This window comes from Cucumis melo, chromosome 4, assembly GCF_025177605.1.
Source record: "Cucumis melo cultivar AY chromosome 4, USDA_Cmelo_AY_1.0, whole genome shotgun sequence".
NCBI classification, from domain to species: Eukaryota; Viridiplantae; Streptophyta; class Magnoliopsida; order Cucurbitales; family Cucurbitaceae; genus Cucumis; species Cucumis melo.
In genome coordinates this window covers 15,277,319-15,301,312 of record NC_066860.1, presented here as the reverse complement: position 1 = coordinate 15,301,312, position 23,994 = coordinate 15,277,319, and the positions used below count along the sequence as shown (strand labels likewise).

Here is a 23,994-nt window from a genome sequence, read left to right as displayed (position 1 = left end):
TGTGCTTGGTGAAATGAAACTTCACTATATAAAAAGTTCAATTACAATTAAAGTACTTATCTGATAGATTACCTCTTCAATTACTCCCATATAGCTTGTTCTTCAACATTTCAACTTAGGCTCCCTCTAAATTTGAGTTTCCCTCACTTCCACAAAAATGTTTTTTTAAGCTTTGTATGAGATTCTCTCAATACAATATGTTTAGTCTCCCTTTGAGAGTGAGATCCCCTCCCATTCGCTATATTCAGGATCCCCTAAATACAATATCAATATGGAACTCCTTCCAAATCCTATAATGGCTATCAAACCAAAAGTCTCAACGAAAACTACAAAAAATTTCAATATCAATACATGAAGGTTGAGGCTTAGAAAAACCCTAAACTCAAAACATCACAGCATACACATTTTTCTCATGAGGCGACTAACCCTAAAAAGAATAATAATGCAAAATAAGTGTGGCTAGCTTTTTAAATATAATTTTAGAGAGAATAAGCATTATTTGCCCGAGAATAAAAGCTGAAGATATGCCGGAGAATAAATGCTCCACAATTCTGTAAATCATCTTTCATTTATGGAAAGTTGTTGAGGATTCTACAAATCAATCTTTCATTTACAGAAAGTTGTTGAAGCAGATAATATCGTTGACATGTTGCTCAAATTTTATCTTTAGTAAAATCAATCAATCAATATAGTGACAATTTAGAAAAAAAATGTTGACCTGGCTAAAGATTTGTTGGTGTCTTATGCTCCATTTTGTGATAAATTGGTTGCTTTGGTTGAGAAGTTGAGATGCATTAAATTCGTCTGATTTGGTGTTATTTGTTGATCAATGTGGAAAACATGAACAAGACCCACCTCTCTTCTGATCTTGTTGCTCCTCTTGACCTCAAGATTGATTGGTAGGGGTAAGCATAAGTCAATCAGAATCGGTTTTTCGACCAAAGCAACACTTAATCAACTATGGTCGATTTAGTAAATGTTTAAACCAAACCTGACTATAAAGGAGTACAAATCGATTGTTGGTCGGTCGATCGGTTTAGGTTGGTTTAAGTCTTTAAAATTTTTAAAAAGTATTTTCGATTTGATTTTTTCTTAAACGGACATTGACCAGACCTCCCTTTATCTTCAAGGGACCATCTTTGGTTCGGTTGGTTTTGTTGGAAAACGATATAGGGCTAGACGCAGCAGAATTAACAAAAAAAAAAAACTCTAACCCTAGTGATAGAGATTAAATGAGCATTGCGGAAGAAAGACCGAAAATCTACCATAATTACAATTAATTAACAAAAAAACCCTAAACTGAAAAAGATTAAATATAGGGTTTTTTTAAGAAAAACTTATGTTTGAAGATTCGATTGTTGCTTGAACCACCACTAGGGTTGACCTACTATCCTCCGAACTCAAAACCGGGTTGTGGGACCCGTTGGATGAAGAAAATCGAGAGAGAGAAAGAAGATGGAAAATAAAATATGAAAAAAAAAGGTTGAGCTTTTATTTTATAAAAACAACAGCCCAATTTTGTTTTGAAGGAAAAAAATCATGTCTTTTCCTTGAGGCCCTAAGAGCCCAATTTATAGAGAATTTATATGCAAGATTGCATGTGTAGGCAAACACATGGGCCAACAACACATAACCCACTAACCATTAGTGGGCTTAATGTTTTTATAGTTTTCTAACACCTAGTCCACTATAGTTAATGGGTTTATCCAACAAAATGTTGGATTTTTCCACTAACTTTGATCAAAGGGTAAAATTGTCATTTGGTCAAAGTCAAACTTTGACTTTTCAAACCAAAAAGTTAACATTTTGACTTTTTACAATTTTGTCCGTCTTGACTAATTTTGACCTTCCGAGCATGAATCCGCATTTATTTTCTCAAGATTCAAATCACATTTGAATATATTGCCGGTCAAAGTTTGACTTTTCAAAGTCAAAAGTCAACATTTTGACTTTTTACAACTTTGACTATTTCCATCTTTTCCAAGCTTCCAAGTATGAATCTGTATTCATATCTTTAATATTTAAATCTCATTTAAGCATAAAGCTCTATTAGTTGTGTTCCAACGATCCGAGATTAACTGGTTAAACTCTTTTATACCGAGCTAATCAAAATTCGTTAACTAATAGGTCATTCCACTAAAGTTCTATAATTGCACTCCCCTCACTATAGATATATTTGTGTTCATTTGATATAACTGTGATTAGTAAGTTAATCCTTCACAGGTTGTTTGTAAGCTTGGCTGAGTCGAAAAATATTGTTTTACCCCCAAGACTACATATTTCTCCTTAAGTCCCATTGATCCACTATTAACAATTGGTTTTAAGGTTCAACCTATAAACTGAATCCCTTTCAGGTTAAAGAGAGGGTGGGGCCCCTTTGTTCAAGATTTGATTTAGTCCTTAAGGGAACAACCTATTTACTAACCCTAAAGCGTGTAGGAGTGAATTCCGTCTTGCACCCTATGTTTCCAACTATCCACCTGATCTTATCCCTGAAATGAGAGGCTTATGGGGCCAACGCTAATGAGTTGCCCTCACCTATGCAGATCTAAAGATAATCTCGTGTGAACAGGAGTTCATAGTTAACTCAGAATTAAGATTAAGTTACCTAGGTCATCAATAATCGAGATAGTCAGTTTGAAACAGTAAACGATGTTATAACGTAAAAGTGACTATTTCACAGTTCTGTCTTATGTAAACCTTTTACATAGGATGCCCTTATTTTCATGTCTCTTCATGAACGATTCAGGATTACATCATTTGTATTAACTACAAAGCGGCCCAATCCATAATATTTCTGAATAAGGTGCCCAACCTTTATTCATATACTATAGACTATTTAAGCTATTTACTCGAACTTAATTCATGTTTATGTCTCTACATAAAGTTCAAGTTTACTCAAAAATAGCTTTGAGATCTTTGTTTATTGGATCTAAGATTATAGTATTCAATTTCTCAATAACAACTTTATTGAATAGAATATGATTACAAACTTATGAGTTTTAGGACATAAATTCCAACACCTAGAACGTAAACAGATTGTGCATAACGATTAATTAAATAACGAATGAACATATTTCTACGTTGATGTGAGTAATTCTCCAAATCCGAACTGCTTCTGTTTTGATAAGAATAATCCTCCAAATTCGTATGACCAAAATGCTACGAAATTACTTCTTTTATAGTATTCACACACGAATTGAGAATTCGACTCCTCGAATCCGGGTCCGCTAGAACCTCACAGTAGCGTCCTTTGACAATATCCACACACGAATTGGAATTGAAAATTCGACTCCTTGAATCTGGTTCTACTAGAACCTCACACTAGCGTTCTTTGACAGTATCCACACACGAATTGGGAATTCGACTCCTTGAATTTAGGTTTGCTAGGACCTCGTAGAGTGGAAATTTCGACTTTTCAAATTCTGTGACAAACAAATTTTTGGCTTTTGTTGTGTGTCTAAAATAAAATGCCTATGGTATTATTTATAGGCTTCTTAGAGTTTCCTAATAACTTAGGATTCTTAATAACTTAGGGATTCTTAATAAGCTTCTAAATTCTCCAATTGGGCTTATTAGTTATCCAACCCAAAGACAAATTCAAATTAGTTCTGTCATGTGCAACCTCTTAGTTAATTTAATATGACAATGGGCGCATAACTCATTTCATAACCCATAAAATGAGTTATGGGCCTGCAAGTCATAATTGGTCTCTAGTAAGACATTATAGCTACCCATATTAATTTAAGTCGGTGATCCAACATAACCTAATATAATTATTGATTTAATCATTTTATCACGCAATATCTATAATTGAATATAAGACATGAACAAAGTCACCTTATCTAATTCAATTGCTTTCTCGATCAATAAACATCATGAAATATAAATGACATTAATACCCTTATTAATTCATTTATAGCACGCCCATGCATTTCCATAGTCACGCTTAATCGAGGAGCCCAAATGTATCTCTCCATAATAAGAGGGATAAATTTTATATTCATTAATCATTGTCCACTACATAATTCATAACGTATTCGAGGACAACCTTTATAATTATCTAGTTAAAGATAACATTTGATTGCATGAGAATAGATTAATTCTTATGTTTGACATTATGATAATCTCAAGTCTAAATATAAAAAACAATCAATTATTTGAGATTATTTATGACACACGTCCATGTAATAATCTAAAAAAAGGGTCAGTCTAATTTGTATTCTCTAAAAGAAACTATGATTATAATTTATGTCTCTACATATATAATCATCCTATGATTATAAATTATGACTCATACTAATCTTAATTTATTATTGTTCCCATAATAATAATTGATTAGGAACATTTAGAATATAATAACATATTCATGGATATTACTATATTGTAACATGAAATTGAATAATAACGAGAATAATAACTTTTATTAAATAATTAAACAATAAACCAATTATTCATAAAATTATTATAGAGCACAATTAAAAACCAAGTTTTGGTCAGTCGTATTAATGTATATAATTGAGAAGATATTATCTTGAAGATATTATCTTATTTTGTATGATTTTGTATTATTTGTTACCTTTCTTAACTCATAGAACTTGTATTTATTTCCCTTTCTCCTTGATGTAAATACACAAAAAGAAATTATTCAATAATAATCTTACATGGTATCAGAGCCAAATTTAACCTAGGTTACTGTTCAAACCGCCGCCGCCGCTGCAACTCATCCGACGCCCGCGTTCGCTGCCGCCGACACCCATCGACGCCCGCGTCTTCTCTGTTCCTTCCAGATCTGTGAAGCCGAGCCAGTTTGTGTGCATACGAGCCGGTCTCCGAGAAACCCACTCCCAGTCGAACACGCTCCAGTCTCTGACCTCCGTCGATGCTCCGATCTTCGTGAAATCTATCTCCAGCTGACCGAAGCCGAAAGCCGAAACCCACTCTACCAGATCTCTTCGCGTTTCGTCATCGCGTGCCTATCCGACCCAAAAGCTGAGCGTGCGACGCCGTCTCCTCACAGACCCGAAAGCCGAGCATGCATCTCCATCTCCGTGAGACCCGAATCCGAAATCTGCTCCATCTCCTGTTTTCCTTATGCCAAAACCCGACCCAAAACCGCACCCAGTCTCCAGCCTCCGAAACTCGACCCGAAAACATCCTGTTTCCTCACTTCAATACCCGAACCCGCGCCCAGCCTCTATCTGAAACCCGACTCAAAAACCCCCTCTTTTTTTATTTATTTAATTATTTTCGTTCGCTGACTTGGTTTCTTCTTGTGAGTAGATGGAGAAAAGTGAAATTGCTCGTCCCATTAGCACAATTCTTGATGGTTCTAATTATATTACATGGACCAATAAAATAAAAAGTTTCTTAATTGGACGAAAATTATGGCGTATTGTCACGGGTGATATTGCCAAACGGACCAAACAAGACAAGGAAGATGATGAAAAATTTATCGAACGTCTTGAAGAATGGGACAACAAATATCATCAGATTATCACCTGGCTTAGTAACACATCAATTCCTGCTATCCATACACAATTTGATGCTTTTGAAAGTGCTAAAGAGTTATGAGATTTTCTGTCTACACGATTTAAGTCCGTCGGATTAGCGCATTACTATCAGTTGCACAATAATCTTGTTAATCTTAATCAAGAAGCTGGACAATCAGTCAATGAGTATCTAGCCGTGCTTCAACCTATATGGACTCAACTTGATCAAGCTAAAATCAGTCAAGATCATCTTCGTTTTATTAAAGTCCTTATGGGACTTCGTTCAGAATATGAATCTGTTAAGGCTGCCTTGTTGCACCGCAGTCCCTTGCCCTCATTGGATGCTGCTATCCAAGAAATATTATTTGAAGAAAAACGTCTTGGCATCAATCTCTCTAAACATTCTGATGTTGTTCTTGCCAGCACTTATTCATCACTTGGAGCATCAAGCACATTTTGTAAGAATTGTAAGCTCACTGGTCATAAATTTATTGATTGTCCTAAAATAGAATGCAGGTACTGCCATAAACCAGGTCATATTCTGGATAATTATCCCACAAAACCACCTCGACCTCGAAGCTATTCTACAAGAGCAAAGAACTTCACTAAACCCAGGAACTCCTCTGTTGTTGCTGCTACTTTAGACAATCCTACCACCCTCCAGTTTCAGATAAGTGATCTTTAAAGTTTGTTAAATCAATTAATTTCATCATCTTCCTCTGCACTTTCCGTCTCATCAGGTAATCGATGCTTCTTGACTCTGCCTGTTGCAATCATATGACATCTAATTATTCTCTTATGAACACTTCTAGTCCTGCTAAATCTTTACCTCCCATTTATGCTGCTGATGGCAATTGTATTAATATTCCCAGTATGAATCTTCCTCATACTTACTGTGTCCCAAACTTAACCTTTAATCTAGTATCTGTTGGTCAATTGTGCGACCTTGGCTTAACTGTCTCTTTTTCTCCCAATGGTTATCAGGTTCAGGATCCGCAGACGAGACAGATGATTGGGACGGGTCGCAAAGTAGGAAGATTGTTTGAGCTCCTATCACTTCAGGTCCCTTCTCCTTCCTCCATTTCTGCCCCTGTCACTGACTCTGATACATATCAGTGGTATCTTCGTCTTGGTCATGCCTCTCCAGAAAAGTTGCGTCATTTAATTTCTGTTAACCATTTAAACAGTACTACCAAGTTTGTCCCCTTTAATTGTTTAAATTGCAAACTTGCTAAGCAACCTGCTTTGTCTTTTTCTACATCCACTTCTATATCTGATAAACCTTTTGATTTAATCCATTTTGACATTTGGGGCCCTGCCCCTACCTCTACTGTCCATGGTTATCGCTATTATGTTTTATTTATTGATGATTTCTCTCGATTTACATGGATTTATTTTCTCAAACACCGCTCTGAATTATCTCGCACTTATATTGAGTTTGCTAATATGATTCGCACCCAATTCTCTTGTCCCATCAAAACCCTTCGCACCGACAATGCCTTGGAGTATAAAGACTCCACTCTTCTATCTTTTCTCTCCCAACAGGGCACTCTTGTTTAGCGCTCCTGCCCTCACACTTCTCAATAAAATGGACGTTCCGAGCGCAAACATCGCTACATTCTTGACTCAGTACGTGTCCTTCTTCTTTCTGCCTCATGCCCTGAGAAATTTTGGGGTGAAGCAGCTCTTACATCCATCTATACTATCAATCTTCTTCTTTCCTCCATTCTTCAGAACATCTCTCCATTCGAAAAACTATATGGTACTCCTCCCAACTATTCTAATCTTAAAACCTTCGGTTGTGCCTGCTTTGTTCTTCTGCATCCTCATGAACACACTAAACTTGAACCACGTGCCCGCCTCTGTTGTTTTCTTGGCTATGGCACAGAACATAAAGGTTTTCGTTGTTGGGATCCCCTTTCCAATAGACTTCGTATATCTCGCCATGTCACATTTTGGGAGCATACTATGTTCTCTCGTTTGTCCTCCTTTCACACCTCCTTCTCTAGTCCTAAACCTTTCTTCACTGACACATTTGGGAGCATACTATGTTCTCTCGTTTGTCCTCCTTTCACACCTCCTTCTCTAGTCCTAAACCTTTCTTCACTGACACATCTATTGACTTGTTTCCTCTTTCTGAGTTCCCACTTGGTAATGAGTTTGCTTAATCTGCACCTACTTTGGCAATCTTGGACCAATCGTCCATCTCTGATGGCAGTCCTGAACCTACTCCAGACACCCCTCCTCGTCGTTCTACTCGGGTAAGGGAACCCCCTATTCATCTTCAAGATTATCACTGTTTTTCCACTATTATTTCTCTTGTTGAACCTACCTCTTATCAAGAGGCTAGTACTGATCCTTTATGGCAGAAAGCGATGAATGATGAATTACAGGCTCTTGAAAAGACGCATACTTGGGACTATGTTGACTTACCTCCTGGTAAAAGACCCATTGGCTGTAAGTGGATCTATAAAATCAAGACTCACTATGATGGCACTATTGAGCGATATAAGGCTCGTCTTGTAGCAAAAGGGTATTCCCAAGAATATGGTATTGACTATGAAGAAACATTTGCTCATGTGGCTCGAATGACGTCTGTTCGCAGTTTATTAGCTGTTGCTGCTGCCAAGCAGTGGCCTATTCTTCAGATGGATGTTAAAAATGCTTTTCTTAATGGGACTCTTTCTGAAGAAGTGTATATGAAGCCACCTCCTGGTACTTCTTCTCCTCCTCACAAGGTATGTCTCTTGCGTCGCGGACTATATGGCCTCAAACAGGCTCCACGAGCTTGGTTTGCCACATTTAGCTCTACCATCACTCAACTTGGTTTTATTTCTAGTCCTCATGACACTGCACTCTTTACTCGCCACACACCCCAGGGAATTGTTCTCCTTCTTCTCTATGTTGATGACATGATTATCACTGGTAATGATCCACAAGCCATATCCGATCTCCAACATTACCTTGATCAACATTTTGAAATGAAAGACCTTGAATCTCTCAACTAATTTCTTGGCCTTGAAGTCTCTCGCCGCTCAGACGGGTATTTATTGTCCCAAGCTAAATATGCCTCTGATCTTTTAGCTCGCTCAGGAATCACTGACTCTAACACCGCTTCAACGCCGTTAGATCCCAATGTTCATTTGACCCCGTATGATGGTGTTCCTCTTGAAGATGTCAGTCTGTATTGGCAACTAGTTGGCAGTCTCATCTATCTAACAGACTCACCCAGACATTGCTTATGCTGTTCACATTGTTAGCCAATTTATGGCTGCTCCTCGAACCATCCATTTTACTGTCGTACTACGTATCCTTCGCTATATCAAAGGGACTTTGGGGCATGGACTTCAGTTTTCTTCTCAATCTTCTCTCGTATTATCTGGCTATTCTGATGCAGATTGAGCTGAGGATCCTACTGATCGCGTTCTACAACAGGCTACTGCTTCTACTTAGGCGATTCTCTCATTTCTTGGCGTAGTAAGAAACAAAGTGTTGTCTCTCGTTCTAGTACTGAATCAGAATATCGTGCTCTTGCTGATACTACCGCTGAACTGTTATGGCTTCGTTGGCTTCTTGCTGATATGGGTGTTCCCCAGCAAGGTCCCACTCTCCTTTATTGTGATAATCGTAGTGCCATCCAAATTGCCCACAATGATGTTTTCCATGAGCGTACAAAGCACATCGAAAATGATTGTCACTTCATTCGTCATCATCTCTTGAGTAACACTCTTCTTTTGCAACCTGTCTCCACCACTGAGCAACCAGCTGATATCTTCACCAAAGCCTTACCATCTACTCACTTCAATCAATTGCGTACCAAACTCAAGCTGACAGCTACTCTGCTACCTTGAGTTTGAGGGAGGGTATTAATGTATATAATTGAGAAGATATTATCTTGAAGATATTATTTTATTTTGTATGATTTTGTATTATTTGTTACCTTTCTTAACTCATAGAACTTGTATTTTTTTCCCTTTCTCCTTGATGTAAATACACAAAAAGAAATTATTCAATAATAATCTTACAGGTCGAATTGATTTTTCGTTCTATCGTGCTCATCCTTATTGACTGGCTTGAGAGGTATATTGATGAGACCTAGAAAGCATATGGACAACTTAAAGATCGAGTTAGGCCAAAGTGTTCTCATGTTTTAGTTGCAAAGAAAGGGATTTGTATTGACCTAGAGTGGTGTCACGGTGGCTCCCTCTATTTATGTGTATGCTGACACTCAACGGTGATGCTGTCTGTCAACCTGTCCACTTCGGAGGAGCTGAGTTTGGTTTTGTGATTATAAATGAGAACATGTAAATGGTGGCCGCTCAAGCTTTGTATCGATCCAACAGTTTGTATGCTGACGTTGGAGAGTCAATGACTATTTTTTCTGGCCTAAAGGTTGTTGAGAGGTTAAGTTGCGAGAATGTGTGGCTTGAATTAGATATTGAGGTCGTTGTTAATAAGTTTTATTCAATCATCTTCTCTTTTATCTCCATTTGATGTGATATGTGTTGAAGCCTTGTCCTTGATTTATAGGTTGAATATCAAGGGTCTTAGTGTTCGCCTTAGAATCTGTAACAAAGTGATCCATAATGTAGCTCACAATGTTTATTCTAATATGTACTTTTATCTATGAATACATGACTTTCTTAATTGACCTCCCAAATTGTGGGAAAAAAAAAAAAGACAGGTTAAGGTTGGTAAATTAATTGATTTATTCAAACATTTATAATTCTTAATGCTAATTTAGGAAAAAAGCAAAGTATAATGTAATTCATAACCTTGTTAGCTAAAATCGAGTCTACAATCTCGACGTTCCTTACAAAAGTAACATACCGACATATCGTAACTGGGGCAGTGGCAGTGGCAGTTTTGTAATTCTGTGTCAACTGCAAACCATCGATCGATCGATCTATCGATCTCTTTTGGTTTTTCATATTTCCACAGAGGGATCTCCTCTTAGACGAACACAACACAAGGTTCGAATCCCATCCCCTCTCATTTCTCTCTCCCTCTTCGTGTTCGAATCGTTCGGATCCCTCACGGTTTCGGTATTCGAATCTCTTAAAACACCTTCCCTCTCAGTGCAAAAATGGTGAGTTTACGATCTTCTTTCATTTCCAATTCGCTTTCCCCCTTCTACTGAACCTTAGATCTGACTTAAATCTGCTTCCCTTTTGGTGTTTCTTGCTCTATTGTTTCTTTAGTTCCTAGTTTCTTCTCCTGAATTCAAATTTCTTTGCTTTCTATTCGTAATTTGGAATCCAATTACTCGCTTACGGTTTGGTAATTGGTTTGGAATTTTGCTCTGTTATGCCTCCGTGTGAAATCATTACTTGAATTGCTGCCTGTAATCTGATGCTTGAGTTGTTACAGTAAAGGAGTGTTGTTATCATAAATTAGGTGGAACACCGAGTTGAAATATAGGTCCTCTACCTTCTTTTGCCGATATGGAGATGGATAGGTAGTGGATTAGTAGGATTTGGACTTTCTTGTCTGAGATACACGATCGTTGTTTATGATTTTCTTTACTAGTGCTTATTCTTATTCCTCTCTTTTTGAGATTTTTAGACTCTAAATTGAAAACTATATTGTATCTACATATGGAAATTAATTGTTTTGTTTTATTTTCTTATGTGTCCACAGCCTCTCAGACTTGCAATCAAGGTACACTTTACAAACTATTTTAATTAATCAGATTTCTTACTGGGTTTAGATGTTGATTATGATTTAATTCTTTTATTTTCCCTTCTTTTTAGAGGAAACTTGCTCAAAGGTCGGAAAGAGTAAAGTCTGTGGACTTGCACCCAACAGAGCCATGGTAAGTTTTATTTTCTAGATATATTACGCCCTTCAAGGAGTCTAGTATTTTAGAAACTGCTTGGAAGGGTTAGTAAAATATGTTGTGGAAAGGAAACTGCTTCAGTTGGATTGAGTACATAAGTTTTGGTACTTTAATTGAAGACAATAGTCGTTATGTTGGATTATCGCCACACAAGGTGTTTGGGTACATGAGTTTCGTGCTCTTATGTTGTAATTATCAAAGCTCCATTTGACTAGCATGTATTTTTTAGTTTTTGATTCTTAAAGATTAAGCTTATAAATTCTTATAAAAAAAAAGAAAGAAAATTAAGCTTATGAACACTACCCTCCTCCCATCTATAAGTTTATGTTTTTGTTATCTACTTCCTACCAAGCTCAGGTTTGAAACTCGTTTTTGTTTTTTGAATTTGACTAAGAATTTAAATATTTATAGGAATCTTCGTAGTATGAAGCACCTTAATGGTCATAGTTTAAATTTTTGTTGTAGCTAATTGGAGAGATCTTTTGTACTTGTAAAAGAGGTCCTTTTTGTATCTCCTTGGACATTTCATTTAATCAATGGAATTGTTTCTTATAAGAGGGAAAAAAAAAAGAAGAAAAAAAGAAAATAAAACCATTCTAAGAAAATTAGGAGGAGCATTTTATTTTATTATTGTTTTTTCAAAGTTATGAAAAGGTACCAAACTTACAATGTTGTTTTTGTTTGTTGGTTTTTTGGATAAGAAACAATATCATTGATTAAATGAAATGTCCAAATATATCCAATGGTACAAGAGGAACCCAATTAAATGAGATTACAAAAAGAACCCAATCAGAGGGTGTACAAAAGGTGTTACCAATTTGCAATAATGAAAAAGAAGTTAAGACTATGTATGGCCAGTATATCTTTGCACCAAAAAAAGGCATTATGAATGATAGTGTCGGTTATGTCCTTTGTCGTCTTGTTGTTTTCCTGGAGGATTCTAATGTAATTAGTTATTGAGAATGGACAATGGAAAGAACGATGGTCAACAGTTTATCATTACTGCAGGATACTGGCAAGTCTGTACTCAGGAACTGTTTGTATCTGGAACTACCAGTCTCAGGTATGAAAATCTGTTTATTGGATATGGTCAACAATAGCATAGACATTCAATTGACTTGAATTTTTTGTCTAGTCCCAATTTTTAGACATTTAAAATTAACTCTAGCCTTTTAATGACGTCACAGACTATGGTTAAATCTTTCGAGGTTACTGAGTTACCAGGTAATATATATGCCTCCTCTGTAGTCTATTTGAGTTTGTTTCCTCCCAAACAGTACTTTTCTTTCACCCTCTCCTGATTGGACCTCATTTTACTCTTCAATGTTAATGGTATTTTTGCAGTCAGGTCGGCCAAATTTATACCACGGAAGCAGTGGGTTGTTGCCGGAGCTGATGACATGTTTATTCGTGTATACAATTATAATACAATGGACAAGATAAAGGTTTTTGAGGCACACACAGACTACATCAGATGTGTGGCTGTTCATCCTAACCTTCCTTATGTTCTGTCTTCATCTGATGATATGCTTATAAAGCTTTGGGATTGGGATAAGGGTTGGATGTGTACTCAGATTTTTGAGGGGCATTCTCATTATGTGATGCAAGTAACATTTAATCCCAAAGACACCAACACCTTTGCTAGTGCATCCCTTGATCGGACAATAAAGGTATAATACTCACCATGTGGGTGCATTCTGTCCAATTTTCTTTTATTTACTCTAATTACTCTCTGGTAACTTTTTGGCCTCCTCTTTGCAGATTTGGAACCTTGGATCACCTGATCCTAATTTTACTTTAGATGCCCATCAGAAAGGAGTGAATTGTGTTGATTATTTCACAGGAGGTGACAAACCTTACCTCATTACTGGTTCTGACGATCACACTGCTAAGGTCTTTATTGGTTACGAGTTTCTTAAGTGTAGGTGTTCTAATGGGCACATGTTGTGTGGAATAGCTAATGAGTGTAATCTTATAAACACAGGTATGGGACTACCAAACGAAGAGTTGTGTTCAGACACTTGAAGGTCACACGCACAATGTCTCTGCAGTCTGTTTTCATCCAGACCTTCCAATTATAATTACAGGTTCGGAAGATGGAACGGTTCGCATATGGCATTCAACAACTTATAGGTAAATTTTGTCACTAATCGTTGTTATAATTTATAAATTATTTGGATCAATGCTTATATGATGCATTATTTTTAATTGTATAATTGGACCAGATTGAGAGACCACATCAATTATGCATCTTTTAGGAGTTTCAGTGACCCTCCAAAAAGAAATCTTTTTCTTTGTTGTAGTCTGCATGAATTCTAGAACTCCAAACCTTTTGTTCTTTTTTTTTTTGTTTTTTCATGAATTCTAGAACTTCAAACCTTTTGGTATGTTAGCTTTGGGTCTAGGTTTATTTTGGTTATTTTTAAGTTTCATTTGACATGATTCTCCCCGACCCAATGTCTTCCATTTTAGCCACAAATTGGAACTTGGGTATCCATATCCTTCCACACGACTTCTACTTGGGACCAGTTGTGGAAAAGATTCAGAAACAATTATCCTCTTGGAATAGAAGTTTATTCTCTAAGAGATAGAGACTTACCCTGATTCAATCAGTCCTTAGTGGCATTTCAGTTTATTCTTATTTGTATTTAGGATCCTTGTAAAGTTCTGCAATACCCTAGAAAAGCTTAGATGTACTTTCTTATGGGAAGGGGTGGATGAAGAGAAAGGTTCACATTTGTTTAGTTAGAAGTTTGTGGCAAGGCTAACCCGGTGGGGCTTGGAGTTTGGGTATAGGGATTCTTAGGTTGGGCTTTTTTGGCTAAGTGGTTGTGTCGCTTCTCTCTTGAGTTTGACCATTTGCGACATAAGGTTATTGTGAGTAGATATGGTCCTCACCCCTTTGCTTGTCTCTTGAAAAATCCGTTATTGTGGTTTGCTGGGGTGTGCGATTTTGTGGGATGTTTGGGGTGAGAGGAATGATAGAATTTTTAGAGGAAGAGAGTGGGATCCTAGTGATGTCTGGTCATTGTTTAGATTTCATGGTTCTCTTTAGGTTTCAATTTTGAAGTAGTTTTGTAATTATACGATTGGTCACATTTTGCTTAATTTGGACCCCTTCATAACTTGAGGGTCGTCTTTATGGGGCTCCTTTGTCCTCGTACCTTCCATTTTTCAATCTGGATTGAAGTTGTTTTATAAAAAAAAATTGGTCTTCACCCCTTCGCTTGTCTCATGAGGGTTTGGGGAGGTATCTTCAAAAAATCTTTGGAAAGCTATTTCAGATTGGCTCCATTTCTTTTCGCCATTTGTTCAATTATTGGGAAGAAATGGTTGGGTGTTAGCCTTCTTTGCGCTTTGTTTTCTCGTCTCTACCAGTTATCCAATTCAAAATTCTGCTTTGTGGCTTCTGTCTTTCCTTCTTGGAACTCTTCCTCTAGCACTTGGTCTCAACCGTCCCCTTTTTGACAGGGAGGCTAATGATGTTGTTGCCCTCCTCTTTGATTGGAGATTTGCTTGAGCTGAGGAGTGTCCTTGCCAATCCCAAATTTTTGGATAAGGGTAGCGCTTCGGTTTGCTTGTTTTCTGCTATTATGTGAGGTCTTTAGAGGAAAGGAAAAAATAGATTTTTTAGAGAGGTTGAATGATCTGTAGGGAATTGTGGTCTTTTATTTGATTTCACGCTTCTCTTTGAGTTTTTGTGTGTGAAGTTTTTTGTAATTTTTCTTGAAGCCTTAGTTTGATTTATTGGAGCCCTTTCTTGGGTTAACTTGGCTCCTCTTGTTGTTTTCGTTTTGATTTCCCCGTATATTTTTTCATTTATTCTATATGAAGGCTTATCTTTTTACTGTTTTTAAAATATTGTTTTTTATTTTTCCGAATGGGGCTTTGTTTTTCTCAGTGATATTATTAGCATGCTGCATGTCTGTTTTTATTGTTGTTTTAATGTTGATTAAGGCCAACACTATATGGAATAGATGAAGTTTATTAGAGCTACCTTTTGGGCTGATTGGAACCACATAATTTTCCAGGGCGATGAGGGATCTTATTCCTTTTCTTTTGTGGGATCATACTGTTCTTCTCTTTGTAGTTATGGGCTTCTTCCTTTGCCCTAATACAAAGGCTATTTGTAACTTTCTTCTCTTGGGTTGAGGCTTTCCTCTCTCTTTTATTTGTTTCATGGCTTTAATGGAAAAGTTTCTATAAACAAAGGAAGAAGAAGAAGAAGAGACTATGATGAAGTATGACAACTTGGTTTGTTTGCTTGTTTTTCTTTTTGAGACAGACGACTTGGTCTGTTATGGGCTGTCAGTTGCTTTTCGTTAATATATTTTGTTACTTTTTGTATCTATATTTTGTGGAATTGCGTCTGCTTCATTGGCATTTCCACTAGTTGTAAATTTGTAATTGTTTCTGATTTACAGGCTTGAAAATACATTAAATTATGGCCTTGAACGAGTTTGGGCAATTGGATACATGAAGAGCTCTCGCCGGTAAGTTGATCAATTTTCGACTTCCTTGCTTACGTTAAAATCTCTGTTACATTTCTTTCATGTCCTGGTGTAGGATTTTTGAATACTATACCTTTATTTCTATTTTTTTAAAACATTAACTTGAGATCCCTACCATACCATACCCATCCTCCTATGGTATTGGTTAAATTAACATGATGTTATGATCAAGAAGAATTCCAATGGGGTTTCAACCAAAAATTTCTATAATTCTTAAAATTTACAATGACCTGAACCTGCCTGAAATACTACTCCCTACAGGGTTGTGATTGGTTATGATGAAGGAACTATTATGGTAAAACTTGGCCGGGAAGTACCTATTGCAAGTATGGACAATGGTGGAAAGATAATATGGGCTAAGCATAATGAAATTCAAACAGTAAACATCAAAAGTGTGGGAGCGGACTTTGAGGTCTGGAATGGTTTTATTTGTAACCTTTTATTGATCATTAAATTGTTTCTGGTGTGGCCTTAGTTGTGTGCTTTTTTTGCTTCATAGGTTACTGATGGAGAGAGATTGCCTTTAGCTGTTAAGGAGATGGGAACCTGTGATCTTTATCCTCAAGTAAGTTATTTTACATCTGCGTTTGAATTCTTTGTATATTTTGTCATGAATTGGCTGGAGCTATTCCTTTATCTTATAAAAAACCTTTGATTGTAGCCTCCAGTGATGTTTGTACTTTTGCATGCTTATTCTGGCAATATATTGCCATTTATAGGAGATCTGCATTTTAATATTTTCAATATATATAATGTTTATAGGAGATGTGTATGTCAATATTTTTAATATACACGAGCACTTTCCATGAACACCGCTTTTGCCTGTGTTTGCTGAATTTTAGTTCAGAACCTCTCAAGAACTTTTCTTAGGTTCTTGGCCCCTGTTTCTGCTACTGTTATGTTTTATTCTAAGTCAATGAAGTTGTTGATTCTGAGTTCAATTCCCAATTATAGTTTCTTGTAGAGTTGTAGTTACTTGATAGTTACATTAATTCATATACCACGGGTAGAATATGTTTGGCTACCAATTCAAGTTACATATCAAAGAAGGGGCAAAAAGGTCAATGGAGGTGAAACCGGTGCTGCTGGGGAGGGAAGTGTTGAGTGAGATGAGAGAATATTTGTGGGGACCATTTGGGTGAGGGAGTTGGGGGCTGTTTTCCAGTTAGTGTGTACGTAAATAATTGTTTGTTAGAGTGAGAGGCTAACTTGTTTTTGAAGTAAATTCTCCGTGGAGGAGAGGATTGTGTATTTGCCTTTGGGCACTTTTGGTTATCTAAGTATCAATACCATCGAGAGGAGACATCTTAGAGAATATTTATTTTAAGTTTGTTTTGCATGGTCGTGGTGGGACCTTTTGATTGCAGTCTTTGCAGAAATTTATAACTTATAACTATTGTTGCACCTTGCATGGCTGACCAACCTTTTTCATTTAAATAGTATAGCTACAGTCTCATTTCTTATATTTATATTTTAAACTCTCTGCTTCATGTCTTACAGAACTTGAAGCACAATCCCAATGGGAGATTTGTTGTTGTTTGTGGAGATGGTGAGTATATTATATATACTGCTCTTGCATGGAGAAACAGATCATTTGGTTCCGCTTTGGAGTTCGTTTGGTCGGCTGATGGAGAATATGCTGTGAGAGAAAGTACATCGAAGATCAAAATTTTCAGTAAAAATTTTCAGGTTTATGTTTATTCTCATCATAGGACTTTTCACTTTTTTTTTGTTGCTTTAGTGGTGAAAGATATTAATGTGATTTTCTTTTTGGAAAATGAATTTCCTGATCCTTTTGGCTATGCACATGCATATGGATGCACACTCTTAGGTGCTGAAGAGCATAGTTACAGATTGGAAATTATAATTATTCTTCTTACACCAAGTGCTTTGAAGAACTCAATGGCACTTGGGTGTTTTACAACAGCCTCATGGATATGTACAGCTAGGATAGTTAATTCTATGAGATCTATATCATGTATGTGAAGTTGGTCTTTTATTGAAAATAATCATATGGGGCCTACATGATTTAAAAACATGGAATAAATGAATATGAATATCATGAGCTGTTGTATATATAAAACTACTTGTTACTGGTACTTGTGCCTTCTACGATAAGTTCATGACTTGATATTGGAGGAGTAAGTGAATTCTTAGAGAATGTGGTTAGAAACCCACTATAGGTTTTACTGCAACATCTGAGTTTATAGCATTCAAGTGCAAGGATACTAAATTACTCAGTAAAATAAGTCTATTTTTTTTTATAAAAACTATTTAATGTGTTTGAATTTCAAACAACTATTGTGCTTTTTTAAAGAACTATCATTATTTTATGTTGTTCCATTGTTAGATAGTGGAGTTAACTAGAACTAACTTTTCAGGAAAAGAGGAGTATCCGACCTACCTTTTCAGCCGAGCACATCTATGGAGGAACTCTGTTAGCCATGTGTTCCAACGATTTTATATGTTTCTATGATTGGGCAGAGTGCAGACTGATCCGCCGTATTGATGTAAATGTGAAGGTTGGTACATTTTGCATTTGTTAGCTGGTTTTCCATTTCTTTTACAATATGGTTCTAATTCCTTTTATGATTAATTGACTATTTCCAGAACCTTTATTGGGCTGATAGTGGTGATTTGGTGGCAATAGCCAGTGACACATCATTTTATATCCTGAAGTACAATGTAAGAATACTTGTTATGCCGTCAAGAAGTCGATGAAGTTCAATTGGTTTCCTTACACAATATGGATCTGAATCTTGCTTCTCACTGCATCATTGTTTTGATGTATTTCTATATGTACGGATTGATGCATTGCCTTAAAAGTCGTTTCTCATCTAACAGAAGTGAATATTGCAGCGTGATGCAGTCTCTTCCTATTTAGATAGTGGAAGGCCTGTTGATGAACAAGGGGTTGAAGATGCATTTGAGCTCCTGCATGAAGTGAATGAACGGGCAAGGACTGGCCTTTGGGTTGGGGATTGCTTCATTTACAACAACTCTTCCTGGAGACTGAACTACTGTGTTGGTGGCGAGGTACTGTGAATGATCAGCATTTGGTTGTTTACTTTTGTCAACTTGCAGATATATTTGATGGCCAAAATCTAACTTGATAAATAACATCATAATTTCAGGTAACCACAATGTTCCATTTGGATCGACCCATGTATTTGCTTGGATATCTTGCCAGCCAAAGTCGGGTCTATTTGATAGACAAAGAGTTCAAGTATGGAAACTGTAGTCCTTTCCGTAGAGTCATGGAATCTTGATTCGATATGATCTGTGTTCAGAAGTTTGATGGTATTTATTGTGATGCAGTGTCGTTGGATACACATTGCTTCTTAGCTTGATTGAGTATAAGACCCTTGTAATGCGTGGGGATTATGAAAGAGCCAACGAAATCTTACCTTCAATTCCCAAGGAGCATCGTAACAGGTAATAGTCCAAAGAGTTTAAAGTTTTTCATTGAAGTGTCGAGAATATTTTGCTGTTCAATAATATTTGGTTTTTAGCCTAGCTTGTACATGATAAGCTAGGTTTGTTTGGATATGAAGGTACTGCCCCATTATTTGTTTCCATGGTTGTGGATGGTTCCTGCAAGTTCTGATGCAGTCTGAGATTCATTTGTGTTGTTTGTTTCCTTTTCCCTTTCTGTGTTTTGTTTCTTCAGTTTCCCCCTTGAATGTTTAATTCAACACCCAACATTTGACAATATTTCAAATGGAAAATCTTATAGTATTTAACCATATGGAAACTCATGGGATATCTGTACCTGAAATATTTTGAATCGATGGGCCCTCATACCCTGGGTTGTCTCTTAAAAGAACTTATTTTATTTTTTCTTTTGTTTCATTTTTTTTTTGCTTCTTGGGTATTTACTATCTCCTTACGTGCTAAAATATTCTGAATATCCAAGGGCTCTTGTTGTCATACTCAAACTTTTTGCTTCTTGGGGATTTCTCTATCTTTTGCGTGGTATGTATATTCCAAAGTCTTGGAGTGGGAGTTTGTTCTTGGTTGTGCCCGATGGATTTCAACTTTTCTTTCTAGTAAAGTTTGGTGTATGATAATTGATCCTGTTCTTTGCTAGTGTGGCCCGTTTCTTGGAAGCACGAGGTATGATAGAGGAAGCTCTGGAAGTAGCTAGTGATCTGGATTATAGATTTGATCTTGCAATACAGCTCGGTAGATTAGAGATTGCAAAGGTATATTTAACTTTTATATGTATTTTTATTTATTTACGTTATTTAGTTTAATTTTTCTGGATAGAGTTAACTGTGTAAATGTAGTATTAAAATTTTTCTTTCTCATGCCCATTAAAAGTTTCACTGTCCTACTTGCAGGAAATTGCAGTTGAAGTACAGAGTGAATCCAAGTGGAAGCAGCTTGGTGAATTGGCTATGTCTATTGGAAAGGTTCCTTTCCTCATTTTGAACTGTTGCAAGCGCTCATTTTTTGTGTATGTCGATTGACATTTGTTTCCTTGATTTGTCCCTTTGTTTCATTTGCAGTTGGACATGGCCGAGGAATGTTTGAAGTATGCTGTAGATTATAGTGGTTTGTTATTGCTGTACTCTTCTCTAGGAGACGCTCAAGGCATATCACAACTTGCAACCCTTGCCAAGGAGCAAGGAAAGAACAACGTTGCATTCCTTTGTTTATTTATGTTGGGTAAATTGGAAGACTGCCTTCAGTTGTTAGTAGAAAGGTAAAAAACAAGAAAAATCTTCTTGCACATCATCCTCATGTTGAATAAAGTTAATTTTATATTATATAACTTAAAAAACATACAATGTGTATGTATAATTTTTTGACAGTAATCGGATTCCAGAAGCTGCTTTGATGGCTCGATCTTATCTTCCAAGCAAGGTATCAGAGATAGTTGCAATTTGGAGGAAAGACCTGAGTAAGGTAAACTAGATGGTTTTGATGTTCTATTTATTTAAACTAGTTCATAACATGCGAGATGGATGTAAAATTTATAGTTTATGAAAATTATGAAAATTTTGAAAATTTTAAGAGCAAAATAGGAAAACATTCTTTTCCATAACCCCATTTATAAAATAGGAACAAGAATTTTGATTTCTTTCTTTTTATACACGATTTGTCCTAATTGTAAACTAAAGATTTTCAATCACTGAACCAATATTTGTAACACAATAGTATACTATGCATAATTAAATATAAGGATATATAACAGTTTCTCTTCATTGTCTAAAATAAGTTCTTGATTTTTTCAAAGCTTCATTATGACATGGTTCCGTAGCTCCTTTACGAAGAACAAAACTTTTTAATCTTCATTATTTATAGTGGTTCGAGTGTTCTAGTTTATGGTATCACTTGCATCTTGATAACTTGAAAAGGACCATATATGTATTGACAATGATTTTTAAATTATTTTTTATATTATGGATCGCAACCATACGTATGTGAATGGATTCACCAATTTAATTTATAGCTTTTACTTGGATAGTTGCCTCCTATTAGCATCAATTGTGCTTACTGGACTAAAAAACACTTGACATACAAACAACTGCTTCTCAAGTTTCCATTAGTGAAGTGAAGAAAATGAATTTAATAAAAAAGTAATGACAAAATGGAAATGTATAGATTCTTCCTTCACAGCTTTTTTTAATTATTTTTTTAATCTATGTAGAATAGATAGTATAGATATAGATGAATAGGTGAAGGAAACATTTTTGACAATGCCTCCTATTAACATCGTGGAACATAAAATTTATAGCTTTTAGAGTGGACATTGTAAATAAATCTATGGCGATGAAATTTCTCGAAACTGTGGACACTGATAGTATAACATGCAAAAGCTTCTCATTTGTGCTCATGTAGTTATGAAGTTATGATATGTAGAAAGAAATTGCACTTAATGGGGTTTATATTAGCATTTTCTTTTACGGTTCTAGGACATCTTGATAAACATTGACCGTAACTCAGGTTAACCCTAAGGCTGCTGAGTCATTGGCTGATCCAGAGGAGTATCCTAATTTGTTTGATGATTGGCAAGTTGCACTTTCTGTTGAATCTAGAGCTGCACAAGACAGGTAAAAGTTTGTTTTCTTCTGTTTAGGGTTGCATTTGTTTTTCACATCATTATGTGCACCTGCCAACGGAAGTGCACAAATGCATGTGCTAAACAAAAGAGAATTTATAATTCTTTCTAAGTTTTGGATTACAAGGTTTTTCTGTTTTGGTGCCCTTATATAATTTGCTGATACCTGACTTCTACTATAAATATAATAAATGGTCTCTTTTTTCTTTGGATGTGTTTTTCAGGGGAGTTTTTCCCCCTGCAGAGAAGTATGGTAATCTTGTTGATAAGCCATACACGACACTTGTGGAGGCGTTTAGAAGTATGGAAATTGAAGGGCATCTTGAAAATGGAGACATTGATCATGAGGTATGAGCCATGGTCTCTTTTTACCACTAAGCGAAACCATGATGGTTAAGATCTCAGCTGTAGATCCTATTTTTGGTTTTGTTACCTTAGGATTTGAATCTTAGCCACAAACCTGTTGATACGAAGAGCATAGTTAGAAACTTAGAAGTGTCTATTCCAAGTGCCAGGAGGTTTTCATCTATACCCAATGAATGCAAATTCGAATATGTACAGAACTTAGAAGAGACATCTCTTTTACAAAATTTTGAGTTCCATATTTATTTAATTTTATCCCAAATCAACTCTCATTCCTGTTCAACTCTGTGGTAGAGAATCAAGCATTATATATTATGCTGTTAATAGTTATCACTTTCTCCCTCCCTCTCTTTATCCTTTCAACTGTTTTTTATGACAGGATGCCGAACAGAATGGAGGAGAAGAGGAAGAGAAGCATATAGAAGAAAACAATGGTGATGAGAGCCAAGAGGAGGGCGAGGGTATTGTGGTTGATGCGGATTCAACGGATGGTGCAGTTCTTGTTAATGGTAGTGAGGCTGATGAAGAGTGGGGTAAGAATACCCCATCAGCCTAAAAGCAATTGGTTGGGCGAGTGCGAAATCCAATTTTGTCTCTGGTGATTAGTTGATCCCAAAATGCCATTTTAGATCTTCATTTCAATGACCTATATGTTTGCCAACCATAGAGACACGCACACGCAAACACAAACACACCCAAGCTAATGAAGAATTATTGTATTCGTTTTGGTTTATAACTTCTGTAGGTCACTCTCTTGATTGCAGTGATTACGGCACATAAGTAGAGGTCGTCGTGCAAGATGATTGGTTCCTGGCTGCTGCATGGAAAAACTTAACTTGAGATGAGAGAAAAGAAATATTTAGCATGAAGAGGGGGAGCTTTGGCTCCATGATAAACGGCATTGGAGGACACATAAATTTTCTTTTATCAGGTTGGGAAACAGCGTCCGAAAAGCCCTTGAGATTCTTTGCAAACTACATCATATGTTATTGTGATTTAGATGTGGCCTTAAATCATGTTAGTTTAATACAAATTCATTATCATCATCCTATGGCCTTGTTCTTTTAGGGATTGTCTTTGTGCATCATCGGCACTGAAGAAGTTTCTTACTTTTCTATGTGAAGTTTTGTTGTATACATTTTGCACCCAACATTTTATTGAAATGAGAATTCTACTGATGCAATTTTCTCTACCCGAAAACCAAAAACCAAAAACTCTACATTCCTTTGTTTGTTTGCTCGTCTTTTCTTCGGATTTTATTGTTTTACTGTTGGTGATATGTTCATTTGACTCCAAAGTGTGTACCTTTTTACAATCACTTTATATTACATGTATTTACCAAGCTGTTTTTACAAATTGATTACTATACTATTATTTTCCTCTCCTATATAGATATATATATATCTTTGTAAATTATGAGTTGATGGATAATACTCGTCTACGTTTCTCACATTTGTCTATGTAATATTAATATGGAATTTTGGATGTTATTCTCCCTCTAATTAATTTTATAGTGCTTGAATTAATATCAATTTTCACTACTAAAGTTCAACAAAACACTTATAGGCATGTACACAAATGAGTAGTAGTTGGTGGTGTGGTAATTCAAAATGCAAAATTGGTGTCATCTACCAAGCAATTGAGTACTTTGAAACATATAAAAGTTCATCAAAATTTTATTATATTTGTAACTTCTTTCAACCGTTTTTCCATCTAAATGAT

The 23,994-nt window shown here is 36.1% G+C and overlaps 2 protein-coding genes across 3 annotated transcripts; both read left to right on the top strand.

The window, feature by feature from the left end:
* Positions 1-5,283: 5,283 nt before the first annotated feature.
* LOC127148935 (uncharacterized) lies at positions 5,284-6,177 on the top strand. The gene is made up of 2 exons (XM_051083371.1): positions 5,284-5,557; positions 5,657-6,177. The coding sequence occupies exons 1-2, from the start codon at positions 5,284-5,286 to the stop codon at positions 6,175-6,177; spliced, it is 795 nt and encodes a 264-aa protein (XP_050939328.1).
* Positions 6,178-10,356: 4,179 nt separating this feature from the next.
* LOC103489926 (coatomer subunit beta'-2-like) lies at positions 10,357-23,464 on the top strand. 2 transcript variants are annotated; one of them, XM_008449269.3, is made up of 25 exons: positions 10,373-10,581; positions 11,133-11,153; positions 11,246-11,307; positions 12,340-12,394; positions 12,519-12,555; positions 12,676-13,001; positions 13,093-13,224; positions 13,316-13,464; positions 15,756-15,824; positions 16,104-16,254; positions 16,342-16,407; positions 17,343-17,531; positions 18,224-18,364; positions 18,453-18,527; positions 18,702-18,878; positions 18,977-19,068; positions 19,161-19,277; positions 19,933-20,047; positions 20,186-20,257; positions 20,354-20,550; positions 20,660-20,753; positions 21,795-21,901; positions 22,134-22,257; positions 22,652-22,805; positions 23,037-23,464. In XM_008449269.3, the coding sequence occupies exons 1-25, from the start codon at positions 10,579-10,581 to the stop codon at positions 23,054-23,056; spliced, it is 2,745 nt and encodes a 914-aa protein (XP_008447491.2). In that variant the 5' UTR covers positions 10,373-10,578; the 3' UTR covers positions 23,057-23,464. The 2 variants fall into 2 exon arrangements, with proteins under 2 accessions (XP_008447490.2, XP_008447491.2); XM_008449268.3 differs by lacking the exon at positions 23,037-23,464 and having other exon boundaries at positions 10,357-10,581; positions 22,652-22,842.
* The last annotated feature ends 530 nt before the right edge of the window (positions 23,465-23,994 follow it).

Excerpts from the sequence above, each read along its gene's own strand:
- LOC127148935 (XM_051083371.1), top strand. The coding sequence starts at position 5,284 with ATGGAGAAAAGTGAAATTGCTCGTCCCATTAGCACAATTCTTGATGGT. Across the intron at positions 5,558-5,656 it reads ACAATTTGATGCTTTTGAAA|AAGCTGGACAATCAGTCAAT; the intron begins GTGCTAAAGAGT and ends ATCTTAATCAAG.
- LOC103489926 (XM_008449268.3), top strand. Across the intron at positions 17,532-18,223 it reads TTTTCAGTAAAAATTTTCAG|GAAAAGAGGAGTATCCGACC; the intron begins GTTTATGTTTAT and ends CTAACTTTTCAG. Across the intron at positions 19,069-19,160 it reads TTGATAGACAAAGAGTTCAA|TGTCGTTGGATACACATTGC; the intron begins GTATGGAAACTG and ends ATTGTGATGCAG.